General features: G+C 37.8%; 1 protein-coding gene across 3 annotated transcripts in view; it reads right to left on the reverse strand.

Moving 5' to 3' along the window:
• PTPRK (protein tyrosine phosphatase receptor type K) overlaps positions 1-19,404 on the reverse strand; it is a 537,776-nt gene that overhangs the window by 327,218 nt on the left and 191,154 nt on the right. For all 3 annotated transcript variants that reach the window (XM_087444076.1, XM_014781214.2, XM_004422308.3), the window contains exon 3: positions 13,881-14,152. In XM_087444076.1, coding sequence (XP_087300202.1) covers positions 13,881-14,152 — 272 coding nt within the window. The remainder of the gene's footprint in view (positions 1-13,880; positions 14,153-19,404) is intronic.

Raw genomic sequence — 19,404 nt, forward strand, 5'->3', positions numbered from 1 at the left:
TCAACCTCAACTATAGTCAGAGAAATTCAAATAGTCAAAGAAATACAAATTTTGATTATAATTTTACACCCACCCAATGAAAAAATCTAAAAATACTAATCAGAAAAATCTGAAAATCCAACAATACCAAATATTGTTACATTTGGTAAGAACATGTTAAAAATATAAATGCTTACATAGTGCTGGTTGGAATGCCAATTGTTCAATTGTTTTGGCAAATAACGTAGTGTCATCTTATCAAGAAATATGTATATACCCCACAACTTTGCGATTTTACTACTAGAGAAGATCTTATACATGTGCACAAAGGCACATGTACAACATTTTTTTTTAATATAATAGTGAGAAAACCCAGGAACAACCCAAATATCCATAGGCAGAAGACTGGATAATTAATTTTAGCATATTCAAAAATAGAATACTATAGAGCAATGAAAGAGAATTACAGCTATACACAAAAAACATGGATGTTGGAGGGGAGGATCAAGTGGCCAAAAAATGCACAAAACATGATATAATTTATACAATATTTCAAAAACATATAAAAGTTAACAAAATACTTGTTTTAAGTAAATTAAGGGAAAAAGAAAGAGTGTTAATAGAAAGACTCTCAAGATTCTGGTAATACTATTTCAGTTGGTCTACGGGTATATGTATGTTTTACGTTTTTTTGTGTTGTGCATAGTCATATTTTAAAAAATATTTCCTTAAAAATAAATATTTATAAAGGAAAACTGACTAAATACTCAGAGCTGCTTACATTTAGAAGAATGAGTAAAACGAAAGATCAGAGAAGGAGAGAAATGAAAAAATGGTCAGAGAAGTTTGAAAAAAAGAAGAATACAGGCTTTTAGAGCTAAGGAAGGAAAAGAGAGTCCAGTAATGTCAAATGTTACACAGAAGCCAAGGGAAACAAGGACTTGGAAAAAGTTAGAGACATCTCATCATCTTGAGAAAGTAATTTTCAGATGCATGAAAGGAATAACAAGCGAGTTATAAAGTATAAAAGAACAACCTGAGAGGAGCTATAGGCAGTAAGTAAAATCCACCCTCCGCAGAAGTTCGGCTATGAACGAGAATGTGCATGGAGGTACAGTGCAAATCGTCTCCAGCTGGATGAAACGTTACATGTTTGCAGAGAGGGGCAGGCATCGGGCTGATGGTATACACTGCGGTGGCCTGGAGAAAGGAACCGAAGATGGGGGAGAAAGGAGACGATTGTAGAGATTATATGTCACTCTTAAATAAATGATATTCTAATCTTGGGCATTAAAAATGATAAGGTTGCTGTTCCCTATATTAAATGTCTCACTCAACGGTCAGAAAATAGTCAACAGGCTATAAATTATGTCTCTGCTGCAGAACTGCTTCTTTCTCCTTCCTTTTTAAAAACTCACCACGAAGTCTAAATCAACTGAGCACTCACGAGACTTTTTAAAGGGTCTTATTAAAAGGAATGGTAGAGGCATCACCTCTCCCACTCCTCAGTTCTCCCAGCCTCTGCTCCAAGAACAAGATTCTCTCCTCAGAGGGCATCGCTCCCCTCGGGACTGGAGTGGTGGTGTAAATGCGGCCGGTGGGAGTAAGGCTGAAGACGGAGAGAGGTGGGGGAAACCAGAGACTAGGGAGAGTCAGAAGCCTTCAGGAACCACCCAAACAGTGCAGAAGTGTCAGGGACCAGACGCAGCAGTCCTGGTCTGTGCGCAGGGCTCGGATCGTATGCAAAGCAACAGCCCTACCGGGATGTGGGGGCTGCTCCTCCTCTCACGGGAGTTACTGCCTCCAAAGTCTGTTACATCAGAAGCTGTAATTAACTTCTCATAGGCCTAACCGCTTTGTACTGCTGAAGGAGAGAACTGTAATAACAGGAATTACAGCATTTTTGTGGGTCGTGATAAAAAAGTACAAATGTCTCCCTTAATGTATATTTTCCAAATAATTCCCTCCAAATTAAAAGTCATAATTTTTTTCTCCTCTTCTCCAAGTTAACAAACACCATTTCTATGGGAAATCTCCCATTTTCAGACTGATACCAATTCACTCTCTCTGGGCAATATGATCACAAATTATGGTTGAAATAATCTCCCTATCCAATTCCTTCTAGTAGTGGCTACGAGATTGAAAAAATAAAATAAAAAGTTGCAGACTCTGCTTCTACAAACCAATGTCACCCATTTATATGATAGCTAATCAGAAATGCACAGATATTGGACAATGAACACTTTTCTTTTCTTTCTTTCTTTTTTTTTAAAGCTTAGTAAGTTATACCCTGTCTTGACCTAACAAGCATCATCCTTTACGAAGTTAGTTCTCAATAACCTTCACAGGCTTTCACTTGGAGAACAGAGGAAGTGGATTATGCCTTTCTTTCTGATTCCCAGTTATTCCACAAGGTAGCTGATAGCTATTCACAATCTCACTGGGTGTAGAGATGATTTGTCAGGAAGGTTTATGTGACTGAAGTGAGAGAATTGGTTCTGCAACATGAGCTCTCTCTGAACTAGTGTGGGGTTCAGGGCTGAAATTCAATTCAGGGCATAACCTCTTGACAAGGTAGCCCTCTGAATTTAACTTAGTACAGTGACAACTAAGAAGCAATGGATGACTTTGCCTCTTGTATTCTTTGCTTGACTTTCTTCCCAAAAGAACCCTGACCAAGGAAGGTCCAAGAACAAACTCATTTAAAAGTTCTGTGCCTTGTAACTCAGGCCCATGACTGAATAACTCAACTGGCTCCAAACTCAGAGGCAAATGGCAAGGAGAAAAGCAGAAAGGATCACAAAGGCAGCACACTGACAAGTCTCAGAGGCTGGCAACGCTGCAAAAGGAACTCAACATGAACAAGGAGCTCCCTGCTGCCAATCAATAGGGCCCGCCTGGTTGTAGAGAGAGTGACTGCCATTTACTAACTGGGCTGCATTAAAACCGGCAGGTCCATTTGTGAACAGCAACCCACTTTATTTTCCAGGAGATCTTGGGGCATAGCATGCCCTTTTAAGGCACAAGGAAACTTACTTGGCATACGTGACAAAGGACTTGTCCAACTTGGAACCACTGGTACACAAAGCAAATAAAGGATTAGAAGCCACCCAGGTGTAGGAGATTAAGGACTTAACAGGCAGATGGAGGAGAAGAGCATCATCTGGACATCCTTCATCCTTTATAACAAGGAAAAGTTCCCCAGCGATCCCAGCAAAAAGAATAAGCTTAAAAGAACAAAATTTAGCAATTGTGTTGACAAAGGCAAAATCCTTGAATAGGCCTTTTTTTTAACGTGAGTTTGTCTGCCAAAACCTGATTACCTTTCATAACAAATAAATCTCGATCTAACAGAAAGGGAACTAAGTAATAAAAATATGCCTTGCCCCCCACAGGTCATCATCCAAAGATGTTGAACGTCACAACTTCAAGAGTCTAGTTTGAACAGATGGGGCTTGAATAATAGCAGAGAGAGGATGGGCAGCAAATGCTGAGTTAAGGCCCACCTTTGATCTGCTGAGCTCCGTCTTGAAAGAATGACTTCCAAAACTCAACTGTCATCACACTGCTCTGCTGATTAGACGCTTCTGAGTGGTCCACAAGCATTTAGGAATCAAACTAACAAAGAAATCTCACCACCTGGATTTGGAAACCTCTGAATAATAGGGTCCAATCTATTCAACGTAACCTATCATTCTTCCTCATTTCAAAACCCTCTACTTCAGCCAGACCAGCGTGGCTGTACCCTCAACGCGGTATGACCATTTTCATTTTGGACCAGCTGAGGGCGCTATCTATGCCTTCTAATTGGGAAACCTAAATCCCCTTTTACTCCTGCCTTTACATACCCAGATCCCCCTCCATTTTTGTCTGACCACAGAGCTAGCCTGTGTGTTGCTTCCTTCTTGGAGCTCCTTTAAAAGTACTGTTTTCTTCATTCCTTTGGACATCTAATCCAGTAACAATACAAGACAGCCAACATGGATGTTTTATCTCCTTAAGAAGACTTTTTGGTTTTTTTCCCACTGTTTTATTGTAACATTTTAAAACATATAAAATTAGAGATAATTGTAAAACAAAACCCCATTTAACAATCACCTACCATCAAAACTTATCAACACATGGCGAATCTTTGGAGTGGACTTTATATTCCCTAAAGAAAAGTATGATTAAAAAGCTCCACATACCTAGAACCTGCCCATCTCATCTTTCAAAAGGTCCCTTCTGACCACTATGCTTGTCCCTGCCCCTCCACAATGCCACCCTCCTTCCAGAATTAGGGCCTTGGATGAGCTGTTTACTCTGTCTCTAATGCATTTCCCTGATCTTTGCACGCCTAGGTCCTTTTTGTCATTCAGATCTCCAGGTGAAGGCCACCTTCTCAAACAGTTCTTCCTGAACCACCTGGTCCCAGGTGGTTTCCAAGACTCTAACCCTCACATTATTTTATTTTAATTATCTGCTTAGCACTTACTGCATTCTGATCTTTTTCTCATTTATTTATTTATCTGTTTTTTTCCCCCATCGTCCACTCTGGAGTGGAATTCCCGGGAGAACAGGAACCTTGAGACTTATTTGGCACTGTATGTCCCCAGCAGCCAGAATAGTGCCTGGCATAGATGAGGTTGCTTGATAAATACTTGTCGAATGGATAAATAAATGAGTCATTCATATGGACCTTCAGAGAGACAGTCAATGTTGCTGTTGTCCTCAGGGCTACTCTGGGTCCCATGTCTTCTTTGGGCTTGGATGTTCCACTTTCCTTACAGGCTGTGAGAGAATCCCACATCTTTTGAATTCTGTCTCTTTTTGACTTTGTTAGCTTAGTTGGTGTCTTTCATTTGTAAATAAGAGATTTAAATAGACTACTTTGCAGCTTTCATTACCTCCTTCAACCTCACAAAACACATGGATAATGAGTAGACTAGCAATCATTTAACACTGCAGAGACTGAAATGCAAAAGGTCTCACAAAACAGTCACTCAGTGAGCAAGGAGGCCTTAACCAATGGACCCAGGACTGAACACAGGCCAAAGGACATCTGGTTTAAACCTTGACCCAGTATATAAAATGGCCTTGACTTTATTCTCTACTAACATAAAACAACGAGACCTTCTATTTCTAATTCCCATGCTGCATGTCACAATACCTAATGTAACATACATACTCAATAAATGAATAGCTATTTGGTTACGTGTTTATTGTTCTGCTTACAATTGTCCCCCAAAAGGGAAGGTATAAAAACAAATAGGAAGAGGGGAAAACATAAAAGAAAAAGAAAACAGGGGGCTGGCCTGGTGGCGCAAGCGGTGAAGTGCGCGCGCTCCGCTGCGGCGGCCCGGGGTCGCCGGTTTGGATCCCGGGCGCGCACCAACACACCGCTTGTCAAGCCATGCTGTGGCGGCCCATATAAAGTGGAGGAAGATGGGCACGGATGTTAGCCCAGGGCCAGTCTTCCTCAGCAAAAAGAGGAGGATTGGCAGATGTTAGCACAGGGCTTATCTTCCTCACACACGCACACATGAAAAGAAAAGAAAAAGAAAACAAACAGCAAAAAAAAAAAAAAAATCAAAATTCACCGTATTTATGAGGATAAACTGACTTCACCCCTTTGTAAGCCTTACATTACTAAATCTCCCAACTAAACCAAAGTGTCTTTTAACAAATATTAACCCAGGGAGTCGTTGTATCTGTTTCCAAGTATTATATTAGTGCTGTTGTCGCAAAACACCACCATCTAAGGATGTTTAAGTTTGAACCAAACCTTGATCTTTAGGTGCCAGAAATTTTCCACTCTTTAATACTTTATTGAATTATTATATGGTATAAATTTATGACTATAGACCTTGTTCTTAAGCATAAAATGAAAATTGATTTACTGCTTCCAGAAAGCTAAGAAGAATGATTTTTTAAAAGATCATTCCAAGAATATTAAGAATCTGAATCTCATCAGGGAATTCCAGTGGTGTGTGCAATGGTTATTTATGTAACTAAGTGTAGAAATAACATGTAGCAGCTAGTTTTATAATGACAGTTTTTAAAACACCTTTTGAAAATCAAGACAGTTAAAATTAACCATAAATTGTCCACACGATTACATAAGTGGAAGTTTTAAGTGTCCAAAGTTTGTTTTCCTTTATATTCTAGCTTGCATTACTAACAACAGAATAATTAGATTCTGTGTAATATTATCTAGAGGAAGAGTAAAATAGATACAGACTATAAATATATCTGACATTTCCCTTATATTTCCTTCTACTATACTCTCTTAATTGAAAAACTTATACTAAAATAGATAATTACCTTCTTTTATTTTTCCATCATGTTCTAAGAATTGAAACTGAAATCACCACAGCATAAAAATTAAATTTTAGATAAAAACATAATGTCACTCAGTTTAGTTTTTCCCGTGAAGAGCCTATATTTTGTTCACACACCACAGGCAGTCTGAAATGAGGAAAAATCAGGCTTTCAAACAGAAACGGACAAAGAGGTCATGCTGAAATTCAAGTTGCACAGAAACTCAAAAACTCTAAAAAAAAGACACCAATTCCAATTAACTACCAAAGTCACTGAAGAAGGAATTGATTTTAAATTGTTATCTTTATTTTTCTTATATGATACAGTATTGCACTAAAATAAATGGTACAGCATTGTCAGAAACATCATTAAACTGATTGGAAGGAAATGGTTCTTGCATTTTTTTTGTGTTTGACTAGGAATCCTGCCCCAGGAGGATACATTTTTTTAACCTTGGTACATGAACTCCAGACCACTAAATGTATGTTAAATAATTAATGCAGAGCTATGGAAAACGAGGAGTCAGAAGTGCGTTAACTCAGATTCAACAAGCTGGGCTGAACACAAGTGAGGAAGGAAAGAATGGGCATCTCTTCTACTATCCTTTGGAGCATCCATCTTCCCCAGTCCCTTAGGATAAAACAAATTCCTAAGGAAAAAGAGTCATAAATTGAACAAACACTGCCTAACTCTCGTTACTGCTTAGTATTTTTCAATCTGCTATTAAAAGGGAAATGAATTAATTTCATGGAAATATTTCTCAAAAGAATTAATAAATGGGCACTTGACAGCTCCTGCTACACTAAATAAAAACAGGTATGATTTAGTGGAATAACAAGAGACTTCTGTCATACACTTGCAATAATTATTGTGTTAACTAGAAGGACTCTTCATTTGTTTACATTTATTTACAAACTGTAAGTTTCATCAATGAATCAATAGAAATGGAGGCTAAAGCAAAAGTAAAGTAGATGTTTTATAATAAAAGCAAATCACTGTCAGGAACCAGGTAGAAGTCACCCTCACAGGGTCTAAGTTTTAAGAAAACAATGACTATAATAACCTGGGAGTGTTTCCAAACCCATTTGGAGTACTTTAAACGAAACAAACAGGGAATCATTAGGATTAAAAATAAGCAGCAAAAGGCTGCTTTGTTAATAACCTATCAAAGAGAAGGTATTTTGCCAGCGTAAATATGAGCCAAAGTGCCCGTGTTAGGCAACTACTATTGCCATAACTGGAATAAGCCTATCTAGTTGCGGCTAACTTCAGCAGTCATTGATATGGCTCAAGTCCAAACTTTTAATAACAAGATTAAATTACTAAAGAGGAAAAAGGGAAATAAGTTTGACCACCAAATAACCAACAATTTAGTCCATGCATGAAGATATGAAACACTCACTTAGCACTTGATCGAATATTAAAACAAACTAAAGATGACATACGTGGAAGTATCCAGCCCAGTGTCTTAGCACAGTAGACACCCAAAAGGTGGTCTCCCCTTCCTTTCTTTCTACACCCTTCAATCATCAATTCATTGTAGGACAGCCTTATTTACATTTTGAAGTGCACAGTTTTGTCTTCTCTCTACAACTGGACTGAAAAATATGAATTATTTCCTTCATAGATAGACATGTACTATATTTTAATTCTGCTATATGTCTCACATATGCTATCCATAAATGATATGTGTTGACAGGTAGGATTGCTTGAAAGCTCAAGAATGATGGGACATGGTATATTAGGATGCTTTTGGCTGCATAGGAGAATACCTATCTAAAAGTTGTTTTAAAAGTTTTTATTTTTATTATTATTGTTATTATTATTTTGTCTGAGAGTAGGACCCTGGCCCCTTCCACACATTCTTCTGTTACCCTCAGTTTGCTACCTCCTTCCTCATAGTTACAAGATAACTGCAGTAGTGCCAAGCGTCATGTTCCCATGCAACAAAATGTCCCTCTTTTTTCTATCTTTCCTAGAAATCCCCCAGCAGACCTTTCCTCATAATGCATTGGCCAAAACTGTGTCACATGGCCACTTCTACCTACAAAGGAAGTTGGGAAAGTAAGTAAGGTGGGAGGGAGTCCTGCCAATGTGGAAGGAAGTGATGAGAATGACTACTGAATAGATAATTAACAATATCTGCAACACTGTTATACAAGATAATGAGCCAGAGTCATTCATAATGCTTATAAATTAAGACATTAACAGCTATAAGATATATCTAGTGCTATGGACAGAATCTTGTGCCCCCAAATTCATATATTGAAGTCCTAATCCCCAATATGACTGTATTTGGAGATAGGGCATTTGGGAGGTAACTAAGATTAAAAGCAGTCATAAGGGTGGGCGCCTAATCTGACAGATCTGGTGCCCTCATAAGAAGAGGAAGAGACACCAGAGCTCTCTCTCTCTCCACCATGTGAGGACACAGTAGAAGGTAGCCATCTGCAAGCCAGGAAGAGAGCTCTCACCAGAAAACAAATAGGCCAGCCAGCACCTTTATCTCTGGACTTCCCAACCTGGGAAATAGATCTATTGTTTAAGCCACCCAGTCTACAAAATTTTGTTATGGTAGGCCGAGCAGACTAATACATCTAGGAAAGGAAAATCGTGCCACCCCCAACCCCCTTTCTTCATGGGGCTCTACATGGTCGACTGAGGACCAGTATAAGTAGGAAGAGTTGTAAGAGCTATTGCACAGGCATGATATCCTCTTTTCTTCACTTTTTGCATGGATGGTTCATGAGCATGATCTTACTCCAGCCCCTATCCCCAAAGATCAATCTTTTAGAGGCTTTTTATTTAAGTAAAGAGTCACTTGGTTTAAGTCCCAATCTTCTTAGATCCAAAGCCAGCAGAATCTCTGAAGTGTAACAATCATTCCATTGCCAAACTATGAGAGCAATACATGTTAACATAAACCTTTAAAAAGGAGACAAAAACAGAAAATCCCATGCCTGTCTAGTTCTTACATTTTTTCAAACCAATAGAAAATGTTAAGAAGAAAATGTGTTGCAAAAGTTCAGTGTTTGTTTCTCAGTGAATTAGGGGGTGAAAAAAACAAGCACATTTTCCTATATTATCACTTTCCAATTTCTGGCCAAACCCCTGTAGTTTTCATCACGCATCATTTTCGTGATTAATGATGTGCACCCAGTTAATGGAAAACAGCAGATTAGGTTTCCACTAATAGTTTTGGAAGTTATGTCTGCCTGCCTCATTTGGTAATAACCTCACTGTTCAGTAAGAAACTAATGGATTTAATCCCAAAGCAGAACTTAGTTTTACGCATACAAGACAAGTCAGATTTCCAGAGTGGAGAAAATTACACTTCTAGAGGTGTGCTGATCTTCAGTTGAAATTTAACACTGAGATAATACCTCATAATGTTTTGAGGTTTTTTTTCTTTTTACTTCTATATAACGATCAATTTAAAAATTTACAGTACTTACTTAAGGCCTATAAAAATAGGTAGAATTAGCAACTTGTAACCATGGCAAATAAAGTAAATACAATATGATACTTTCTATAATTAGTATACTGAGCTAAAAAGACATCTATCATTCTGGAGACACAGGTGAGAAACAAGTTCCTTATATACCAGTTTATCTCTGCAATGCTCATGTCATAAACAAAATTTACATTTGCTTGTTCTGTTTCACTATAGAAAGTGTTGGCTCCAAACAACTGTGGTTTAAGAAAAACATGTGATTCAGTGGAAAGCATACTAATCTAGGAATAGAAGAATCAAGAGGCAAGAATTCTAGACCCATTTCTGCCTCAAATTACTTTGGAAACAAATCTGTCTTTTGTTTTCATTTACCCACCATATTAAATCCAGCAGACTTCTCAAATTTTTTATCTACCCATCATAATGTTAGCCTAACTTTAAGGTAAACATACACTATGTGTCAGATACTTTTCTAAACACTTTATATATTAACTCACTTAATACAACAACCCAATGAGGCAGGTACTGTTGTGATCCTCATTTTTCAGATGAGGAAATTGTAGTCAAGAAGATTAAAGGATATGCACAAGGCTGCACAGATGCTAAGTAGTAGAGCCAAGATTCACCCAGGAAAGGCTGGCCCTAAAGTCCATGAGCCTTATCCTGATCTGCCAAATACCAAAATCCATTATTTGGAGGGTCATTTTTGCCTTGATTCACTATGTCATGCATGCTATTTTTTCCTTTTCCCAAATCAGAGCTTAAGTTACTTGGGGTTCAAGACTGGTATCTCCTCATTACTGACTAGTCCACACTATAAGTGATTAAATTACCACATCGCTCTCCTGTTCAGGCATCTGGCAAGATGGACTCTCTGGGAAGGGCAAATCGCACCAAAGATATACTATATCTGTTTCAGATTTTTAGTCCAACAAAAAAATGGAAAAGAGAAGAGCTAGCCTGTAGAGAGGACTTTTTTTTCACTTCCAGGAGTGTTATTTTTATAGAAAAATTATCCAGTACTAACTAAACATAGTAGCACTCTGAGGCTATTCTCTTTTTGATTTTTTTTTTGTTAAAGTTGAGTGAGAAGTGGATGTATTAGAGGGGTGGTCAGATAAGGAATGGCTCAAGCAAAGACAAGAGAGGATTCTCCACCAGAAATAAAAAAGAAAAAAGAATTTGAAAAATGAGAATATATGGGCCAGCCTGGTGCATAGCAGTTAAGTTTGTACGCTCTGCTTCAGCGGCCCGGGGTTCATGGGTTCGGATCCTAGGTGCAGACCTACACACCACTCATCAGGCCATGCTGCAGCACCATCCCACATATAAAGTAGAGAAGGATGGGCACAGATGTTAGCTCAGCAACTATCTTCCTCAAGCAAAAAAGGGAGGATTGGTAACAGATGTTAGCTCAGGGCCAATCTTCCTCACCAAAAAAAAAAAAAAAAGAAAAGAAAGAAAGAAAAAAGAAAAATGAGAAGATTTTAAAAAAAGAAGTTTTGGAGAGTGTAAACTCTCTGGAGAAGTTGAATAAATGTGAAAGCAAGGAAAATAATTTCTATGCATATCATAACTCTACTTAATCTAGAGTCTGGGAAAAATAAAAAATATGCAGTGTTTCTCTAAGAATGAAAATGAATAAGCTTCAAAATATGGCACATTGCAATAGCTATATTTTAATTTTAAAAACATCCATAAGGATTCTGCATTAAGCAAGAGTCAAAAGTTTTTCTTGTTATTTCCTAACAGCAAAAATGTTCCATAAATATAGTTTATGTTATGCTGGCTGTTTCTAATAACTGCTGCACAGGTACAACTAGGCATCTAAATGACAGAATGGATGCAAACATCCATCAGGTAATTTATTGAGCACTAAGCACATGAATAAAAAATATTTTCTACTCTGTTATTTGGTTTCATTGATTGTTAAGTTTTGCAGGTTAAAGAAAAAGATGTGGAAGGAAAGTAATCACTAAGAAATGGTCCATGGCTCAAAGTTCAATCTGCAGCAAGGAGACATTTATCCACAGGCTCTGTGTATTTAGTAACCTTTTTCTCTGATGAGATCTCCAAAGAGCTCTCACTGGCCACCTTGAAACTCACAGGGCACTTGCTGCACTGCTTGCTGAAGAACACCGCAGGTACAGGTCACCCAGCGAGCTCTGTCACGCAAAATGGACTGAGCCAAGAAGCATTCATCCAGTTCTAGGTGACATAACTCAACATTAATATTAACTTTGCCTTCCTTAAGAAAATATTATTAATATCAGTGATTCAAAGATAGGTCTTACAGGGCCGGCCCCGTGGCTTAGCAGTTAAGTGCGCGCGCTCTGCTGCTGGCGGCCCCGGTTCGGATCCCAGGCGCGCACCAACGCACCACTTCTCTGGCCATGCTGAGGCCGTGTCCCACATACAGCAACTAGAAGGATGTGCAGCTATGACATACAACTATCTACTGGGGCTTTGGGGGAAAAATAAATAAATAAATAAATAAATTTTTTTAAATAAAAAAAAAAACAAAGATAGATCTTACAAAAAAATTAGGAAAAAGTAATTATACATATGCCATTTCTTAGTTACAAAGGAACAGAAGTATGATACCATAGATATATTATTTTCGGATTTAACAAAATCTATTCCACGTTTTTTTTTTTAAAGGTACAACTAACAATTTGATTCCTTAATGAACTATCTACACAGGTAGCAAATAGCAAACAGGGTTGAATACAGGCAATCTGACTCCAGAATCCAAAGTTATAACATATTTTGCTACATTTGTTATTTGGGCGTTAATTTATTTTAAGGAGGTTGGATCTGTTGACAGTTTTATTTTCTTAAATCAGAGCTTTTTCTTTTCAGTGTTATGTTAAGCTCCAATAACAGATTCTCGTGAAGTCAGCATAATGACAGTGTGATGTGAAGGCTATTCAGCAATGACAGCCATCAGCCCACTGTTGTCAGAGAGAGGAGCCCACTGATCTTGCGACCAGTGCTTTAGCATTAGTTTCACACACTTCCACCCACCCACCCACCCACCACATATGCAGCCCTCCCAGAGCTGGGGGCCCTGAAAAAGCACATGCCTCTCCCAGACTGCAGCAAAACATCCTCTGTTCAGGAATAACGGAATCACCCAGTATGGGATGCAAATCCATTGAAATCTCAATAGACACATAACCTGAACGGAGAAGTTACCTGTGGAACCATACCTATGAAGTCAGAGGCTTTTAACAAAATAGAAAAACCAACTCAAGACAAAGCAATCAAAACAATGCATTGCTTTTCTCCCTCAGGGAAAAAGACAAGACTAATCTGAAGAAATCGTTCTTGTTTAAAAAACAGAAATGAAACTGTTCTTAGCTTACAAATTACTTACTGATCATAATAAAATATACTTTTACATAAATGCATTCTCAATAGTCTCTATAAAAAACTACAAACAGGTAAGTCTTTTAAAAGTTTAAATCTCAAGATCTATCACAAAAGTGAACTCTTAAAAGAGGTAGCTTTCTGTTTCCAGGTACTGAACCTCATAGTGAGGATTACTGAATAATTCTCCAAACTGGTAAATGGACTTTTTTTGTTAAATCATATAAAATCAGTCACGCAAAACAAAAAGTATATATTGACACTATTCATTGTCTGGTTTAATCATACTGAGGGAAAAAATACAGACACTTGGACAGCTTTTCCTTTTTTGTTTGCTTATTTTTATGCTCCACATAATTAAAAAAATATAAATAATTATTCAAAATGCCTCCCCCTTAGATAATGTATTTCATGAAACACTATTTCATGTTTGTTTTCCACGTTATTTTCAAGAAATCAGTAAACCAATCCAGTCTGAATATTGGACTCAGCTCAAAAAGACTATTTCTTCCTGAACAGAGACATAGAAATATATGTGTCAATAAGCAGCTCTCGGGCAAACAACCAACAAATTTGTACCTAAAGCTACTTTTTTCTATATGTGGAAATATTTCCTCTACTTTGAAGGTTTTGTGCCAATGCATTCAAACATTTCTAGGAGGAGGCCTAGGGAGACAATCTCTCATTCGTAGAGGCTAATATTTACCTCTAAGTATTACACACACAATGAGATCCAATGACATCAAAGCATAAACCAGAAAACACAGATGATTACCTGATATTCATTGGGCCAAAAGGTGCTCACTGCTAGCTCAGCCCGAAGCCAATCTCTGCCCGTAAATCCAGTCACATTCCAAATTGGATTGGCAAGAGGTCCTTTATTCACCCGAACTAATATGTTCAAAGTGCCAGGATTCAACCCTTTCTGGCTGTATAACAGGTAACTGAAATCAATACAGTGAGTGTCGTTCTCCTTCATTGTGGGCAGCTGAAGTCTGGCTTTTTCTCCGGGGTCATGATCTGAGGAGTCCACTAGCATGTAGGAACCTGAAATGACATGACATATAATAAAGCTAAATAGATACGCACAGAAAAGGGAATATATAATAACAGAAAGAATACTAAAGACAATACCAATCCATTCTAAGTAGTATTAAATTTAACTCAAAAAGACTATGTCCTCCAGAACAGATCCATAGAAAGATATCAAATAAGTAAGTAGGTAAATTGAATTCTTAGTAGGTAACAGACACTGTTCAAAGTATATAATGCGTATCAACTCATTTACTCTCCTCAACAAGGTGTTATTCTCATTTTAGAAATTAGGAAATTGAGGTACAATTAGTAACTTATTCAAAGTCAAACATACCAGGTAGAGCCTGGTTCAAATCCAGATCCCACTGTAAAAAAATCTCTGGTCTTTCTAAACAGAGGTCTTTTATTACCAAACAAACAAACAAGCAATACCTTATTGGCCTGGTTTACGTTGAGGGTACCTCTTTCCTTTTCCCTATCCGTGATACTCTTGCAGGGAGATAGGCTAAGACTGCAGGCACTGGAATCATTTCTGATTTCAAATCTCAAGATCATCATTTATACAAGCTGTGTGACCTTCTGCAAGGTACTGACCACTCTGAACTTCAGTCCAGGGAATAAGAACACTTCCCAGTGTAAGTGTCAGGACTGAAAGTTAAAAATGTCAAATTCCTAGAGCTAAGAATCTGACACATAGTAGATTCACCTACTTGGCCTCATTCACTAAGCCATCAGCTAATCACCATTGCTATTGGCCTCGATTCTGCAATAGTCCCTATGCTCTTCTAAAGCTGCAAGAAACCTGGTTTGAAACTCTCTAATCCACTCCACTACCATCGATTCAATAAATATTCACTGGTTGTCTGTCATGGGGAGGCACAGGACACAAAGAGTCCCAACTTAATAGCACCTTATAGTTCCACCCTCAACACAGTCTCTGCATTGCAGGCAGAGGTCATATAGCGCTAAGTACACAAATGGGACTCGAACATCAGCTGCTGATATTAGTCCCAGGACCTCTGCAGAAAAACCACCAGTTTTTCTCACATCACTGTGGATTTTAACAGACACATATCACAAAAAATGTAAATAAACCTATTTATCACACAAGGTAGAATACAAATTTTACTGTAAAATATTTCTTCCCTGAGATGTAATTTAACCAAAATATATTAGGTGTACTGTTAGAGAACCCAGTGTTACAAGGATTACACTCAGACACCTCTTCTTAACCAACTTGTAGATCAATCCACCCTCTGTGTTTCCTCCCTAAAACATACAAACTGTCACCCATGACACACTAAACACTTGTTGACTACTAGTCTAACTAGTGCAATTAACCCCTAACAGAGGTGCAAATCATGGCAGATGTGAGGGCTTCAACAACATAAGAAACCAAAATTTCAAATCTGACCAATTCCCATCAGGGGGACTCTACGGGTCAGAGCCTTTGTGAAGCTTTCATACAATAACTCTATCAGCTTGCAGGCCAGGTACAGAATAAGCTTACTATAGGGATAGTTATTGCTACTACTTTTGCTTCATTTTTCCCAATTCTCGTCTTCTCATGTAACCTGCAATTCTTTTTTATTTTCTTCCGGATTCTCACAGATTATACACTAATAAATAAATTGGCCATGTATATTTTTGGAGAAATTGTGTCTTTCTTTTTAAGAGGATATCCTGGATCCCAACCCAATTTATAGAATCAGGATGTTTCTATTCTTGGTTATATTCACATTTTGAAGTGCGTGGTTGATTTGCTGAGATGTCTTTCAGACTTACCATAGCAGAGCAGACCAATTATTGCCTTTAACTAGGACCAGGCCTGAGATCTTGGATAAGTTTCTTAGTGTTATCGGGCCTTAGCTTCTTCACAAACCTGTGACCTATTTCTCTCCTGCTACAACAGTTTTTTCAGTGACATATTATGGCAGTAGTGGATTTAAATTATTTTTACAAGTCTGCATCAATTATGGCTTCTGATTGTCAGTTTTAAAGTAGTGCTCTATAAATGACTTACGTGCTTTCAAATAGTTATTTTCTTCCATTATAAAATAAACTTTGGAATAAACTATACTTGGTCTCACATTTTAATTATGTAGCATGATATTTACCATTAAGGCCATTTAGCAATTTTCAGCCAGTTGCACTTTTAAGCTACAATAATTTTCTTATTAAGGAAATGGGATGAGCAAAGTATATTAATTTATAGGAGTTACCAATTTGATTATTAGAAAGGCAAAAGTCACAACATAAAAGCTTGTCTGAACTATTTCAGCATTTCAAGGGCATTCAATGTGAGATAAATAAAATTTTTTAAGGTGCTGATATTTCATTTCTATAGGATATTTCTGCTAAATGGGCTTCTTTCAACGCAGCCCGACTATTGCTACATTTTCTGAGTGCTATGAAATACTACTCATTTATTGCACAGTTCCAGAAAGGAAGAAGCAAGAATTAGCACTAAATGCTATCTACATCCTTCTGCCAAGTGACTTCATAGAGCGGCAATTTACCCACTAGGCATCATGGAGGTACCTGCCTCTTTGACACAAGATTCCCTTCCAGCATCCCAAACATAGAGAACACTATGCTATTCTTATCAACTTCTAAAAATTACCTCTACCATCTCCCAGAATACCTAGGTTCCAACCCTTACACTCAGGAAATTCTACAATATGCACTTCCCTCATTCTTTACATTATAATTTAAGCTTATTTACTATTGTTCTGTTACCAGCTAACTAATCCTCAGATTTCTAATAAGAGTTCACTTCTATTTAGCTGTGATTTAGCTCTCTCGAGGCTTAATAATGAAATATCTGTGTGCACACACAGATAATGTACTATTTTTTATTTTTTTTGTGAGGAAGATCAGCCCGGAGCTAACATCCATGCTAATCCTCCTCTTTTTGCTGAGGAAGACCGGCTCTGAGCTAACATCTATGCCAATCCTCCTCTTTGTTTTTCCCCAAAGCCCCAGTAGATAGTTGTATGTCACAGTTGCACATCCTTCTAGTTGCTGTATGTGGGACGTGGCCTCAGCATGGCCGGAGAAGCAGTGCGTCGCTGCACGCCCGGGATCCGAACCCGGGCCACCAGTAGCAGAGCGCGCGCACTTAACTGCTAAGCCACGGGGCCCGGCCCTGTAGCAACTAACTATTAATTAATGTAACTTCTTTAACGTAGCTTTACAAATATTCCTTACAGTCTCTTGAGCAATGGAGTTCTCTAATATATCACTTAAGACAGAGGAGAAAAACTTATATGCTTATAATAATTTTTAAAAAGTGTAACCTTTTGAGAGAGCAATTTGGCAATAAGAATCAAAAACCTTAAAAGAGATATAGATCCTCTGGTTTGGCAACTCTAAATCTAGAAATGTACACTAACTGAACAGTCTGTATATGTACAAAAATATAGCTTAAAAAAGGTGTCCATCTCATCATTACACTGTTTAAAACAGAGAACAAAATATTTTAAATGTCCAATAACAGGCAATTTGCAAAATTGTGGTAAATAAGTTTGTTGAATAATTATGCAGTCATTAAGAATAATATTATTCAAACCATTTAATGGCAGATATTCATGATATGTTAAGTAAAATAAGCAGGGTATAAAATAATATATTTTTTATATATCACGAAAAATATATACTTATGTTAAATACATTTGTGTAAATGTGTGTATATTCATATATGTGCACATAAACATGAACATATAACTGAAAAAAAACAGAGACTATGTAGCAAAATGTTAACTACATTTTCAGGGGGAGCTGTGATGTTTTTGTTTTCTTATTTTTGTTCATGGTACATTCTCTGAATGTTCTACAATGAACATGCATTAGATTTGCACTTCTTGTTTTTAAGAAGAAAGACTGCATGAATGCTATCTTACACAAAGAATATCAAATGAAAAATGATAAATACTTAAGAAATAAACACAGGTATTTAATAAATCCTATTAGCATCCCCCAGATTAGCAGCATCTCGGCTTTCAAAAAAACACAATACAAAACTCAGGAACTTCTTATTTCAATTCATTAAAAAAGAGAGAGAGAGAGGCAGCAAGTACTTAGAGTAAATAGCAGTTCTTATTTAAAAGAATAGCCAAAGAAAACAAGTCCTATATTCATAAACACCGTAGTCTCATATCTGGATGAATAAATAATGCACTATGGATTGTATGCATTAATGAAAATTTTATCTTTAAGCTATACTTCTAGAAATAGCATAGTAACACAGGGAATACGATTAACTGCAAAGAAAATAATGAATAAATAGGTTTCCATACTTCATCCTGAAACCCCTTTATTTAAACATCTCCTTTTATACAATGACACAATATTTTTATTGTCCGTTCTTATTCAAAATCCACTGAATGTGCCTTATAAACCAAGCTGAGAGAAATTCCCACTTCTCTGCTTAGTATTGACAACCTTTCATGATCTTGCCTAGAAGTACATTTGTGACTTTACCTCCCACTACTTCTTCTCACAACCATCTTCTCCAACCTGACAGAGCCCTCACTGCTCTCTCCATACACCGTGCCAGCTGTCTTCTCCAGAACGGGCTCATGCTCTTCTAAGAAAGCCTACTCTCGTCTCAGTCCCAAGCCAATTCTTACCCATTGTTCTTCCTCAGCCCAGGCCCACAATGAGCTTTCCTTGCCTTAAGCCCTTTGATACACAGTTTCTGCCTCTCTGATTCTGGCCCCTAATTATATAAAATTAAAATTTGCACAAATTTTAAATAATTTATATAGTGATTGTTTATCTCCCTCAGAAGAGTAATAACGTTCTCTTAGAAAGCACTGGATTAATTCAGAGTCCCATCAGAAGAGAGAAGCCACACAATAAGTGTAACAGTGAAAGTGTAATATAAAGAATTACTATCAGAGGGTAGAAACTCTAAAGTTGTAAAGAGAACCCTAAAGAATAGCCCCAATACCCAAGGAAGGAAAAACTGTGGAAAGGGGAAGGAGGTTACTGAGAATCAGATCTCCTTAGAGGTGTGGGTGCAGCCCACTGGATGGTGAGGAAGTTTGCTGGGTTGCTCAGGCCAGAGCTGGTCCACAGCTGCTGAGCAAGCAGGAAACACTTCCTCGTATCAGTACGGCATGAGGCGGGGGGTGTGCTGTGTGCCCATGGGGAGGGCCACAGCAAGGTGGTCACCAGGCCAGGGCTCGGGCTTCAAGCTCACATGGGGACTGCAGGCACTGGGCACATCACTGGGCAACTATCAGCTCTGCAGTACCAGC

The sequence above is a fragment of the Ceratotherium simum genome, chromosome 19, assembly GCF_057802395.1.
Source record: "Ceratotherium simum simum isolate JZ-2026a chromosome 19, ASM5780239v1, whole genome shotgun sequence".
In the NCBI taxonomy this organism is placed as follows: domain Eukaryota; kingdom Metazoa; phylum Chordata; class Mammalia; order Perissodactyla; family Rhinocerotidae; genus Ceratotherium; species Ceratotherium simum.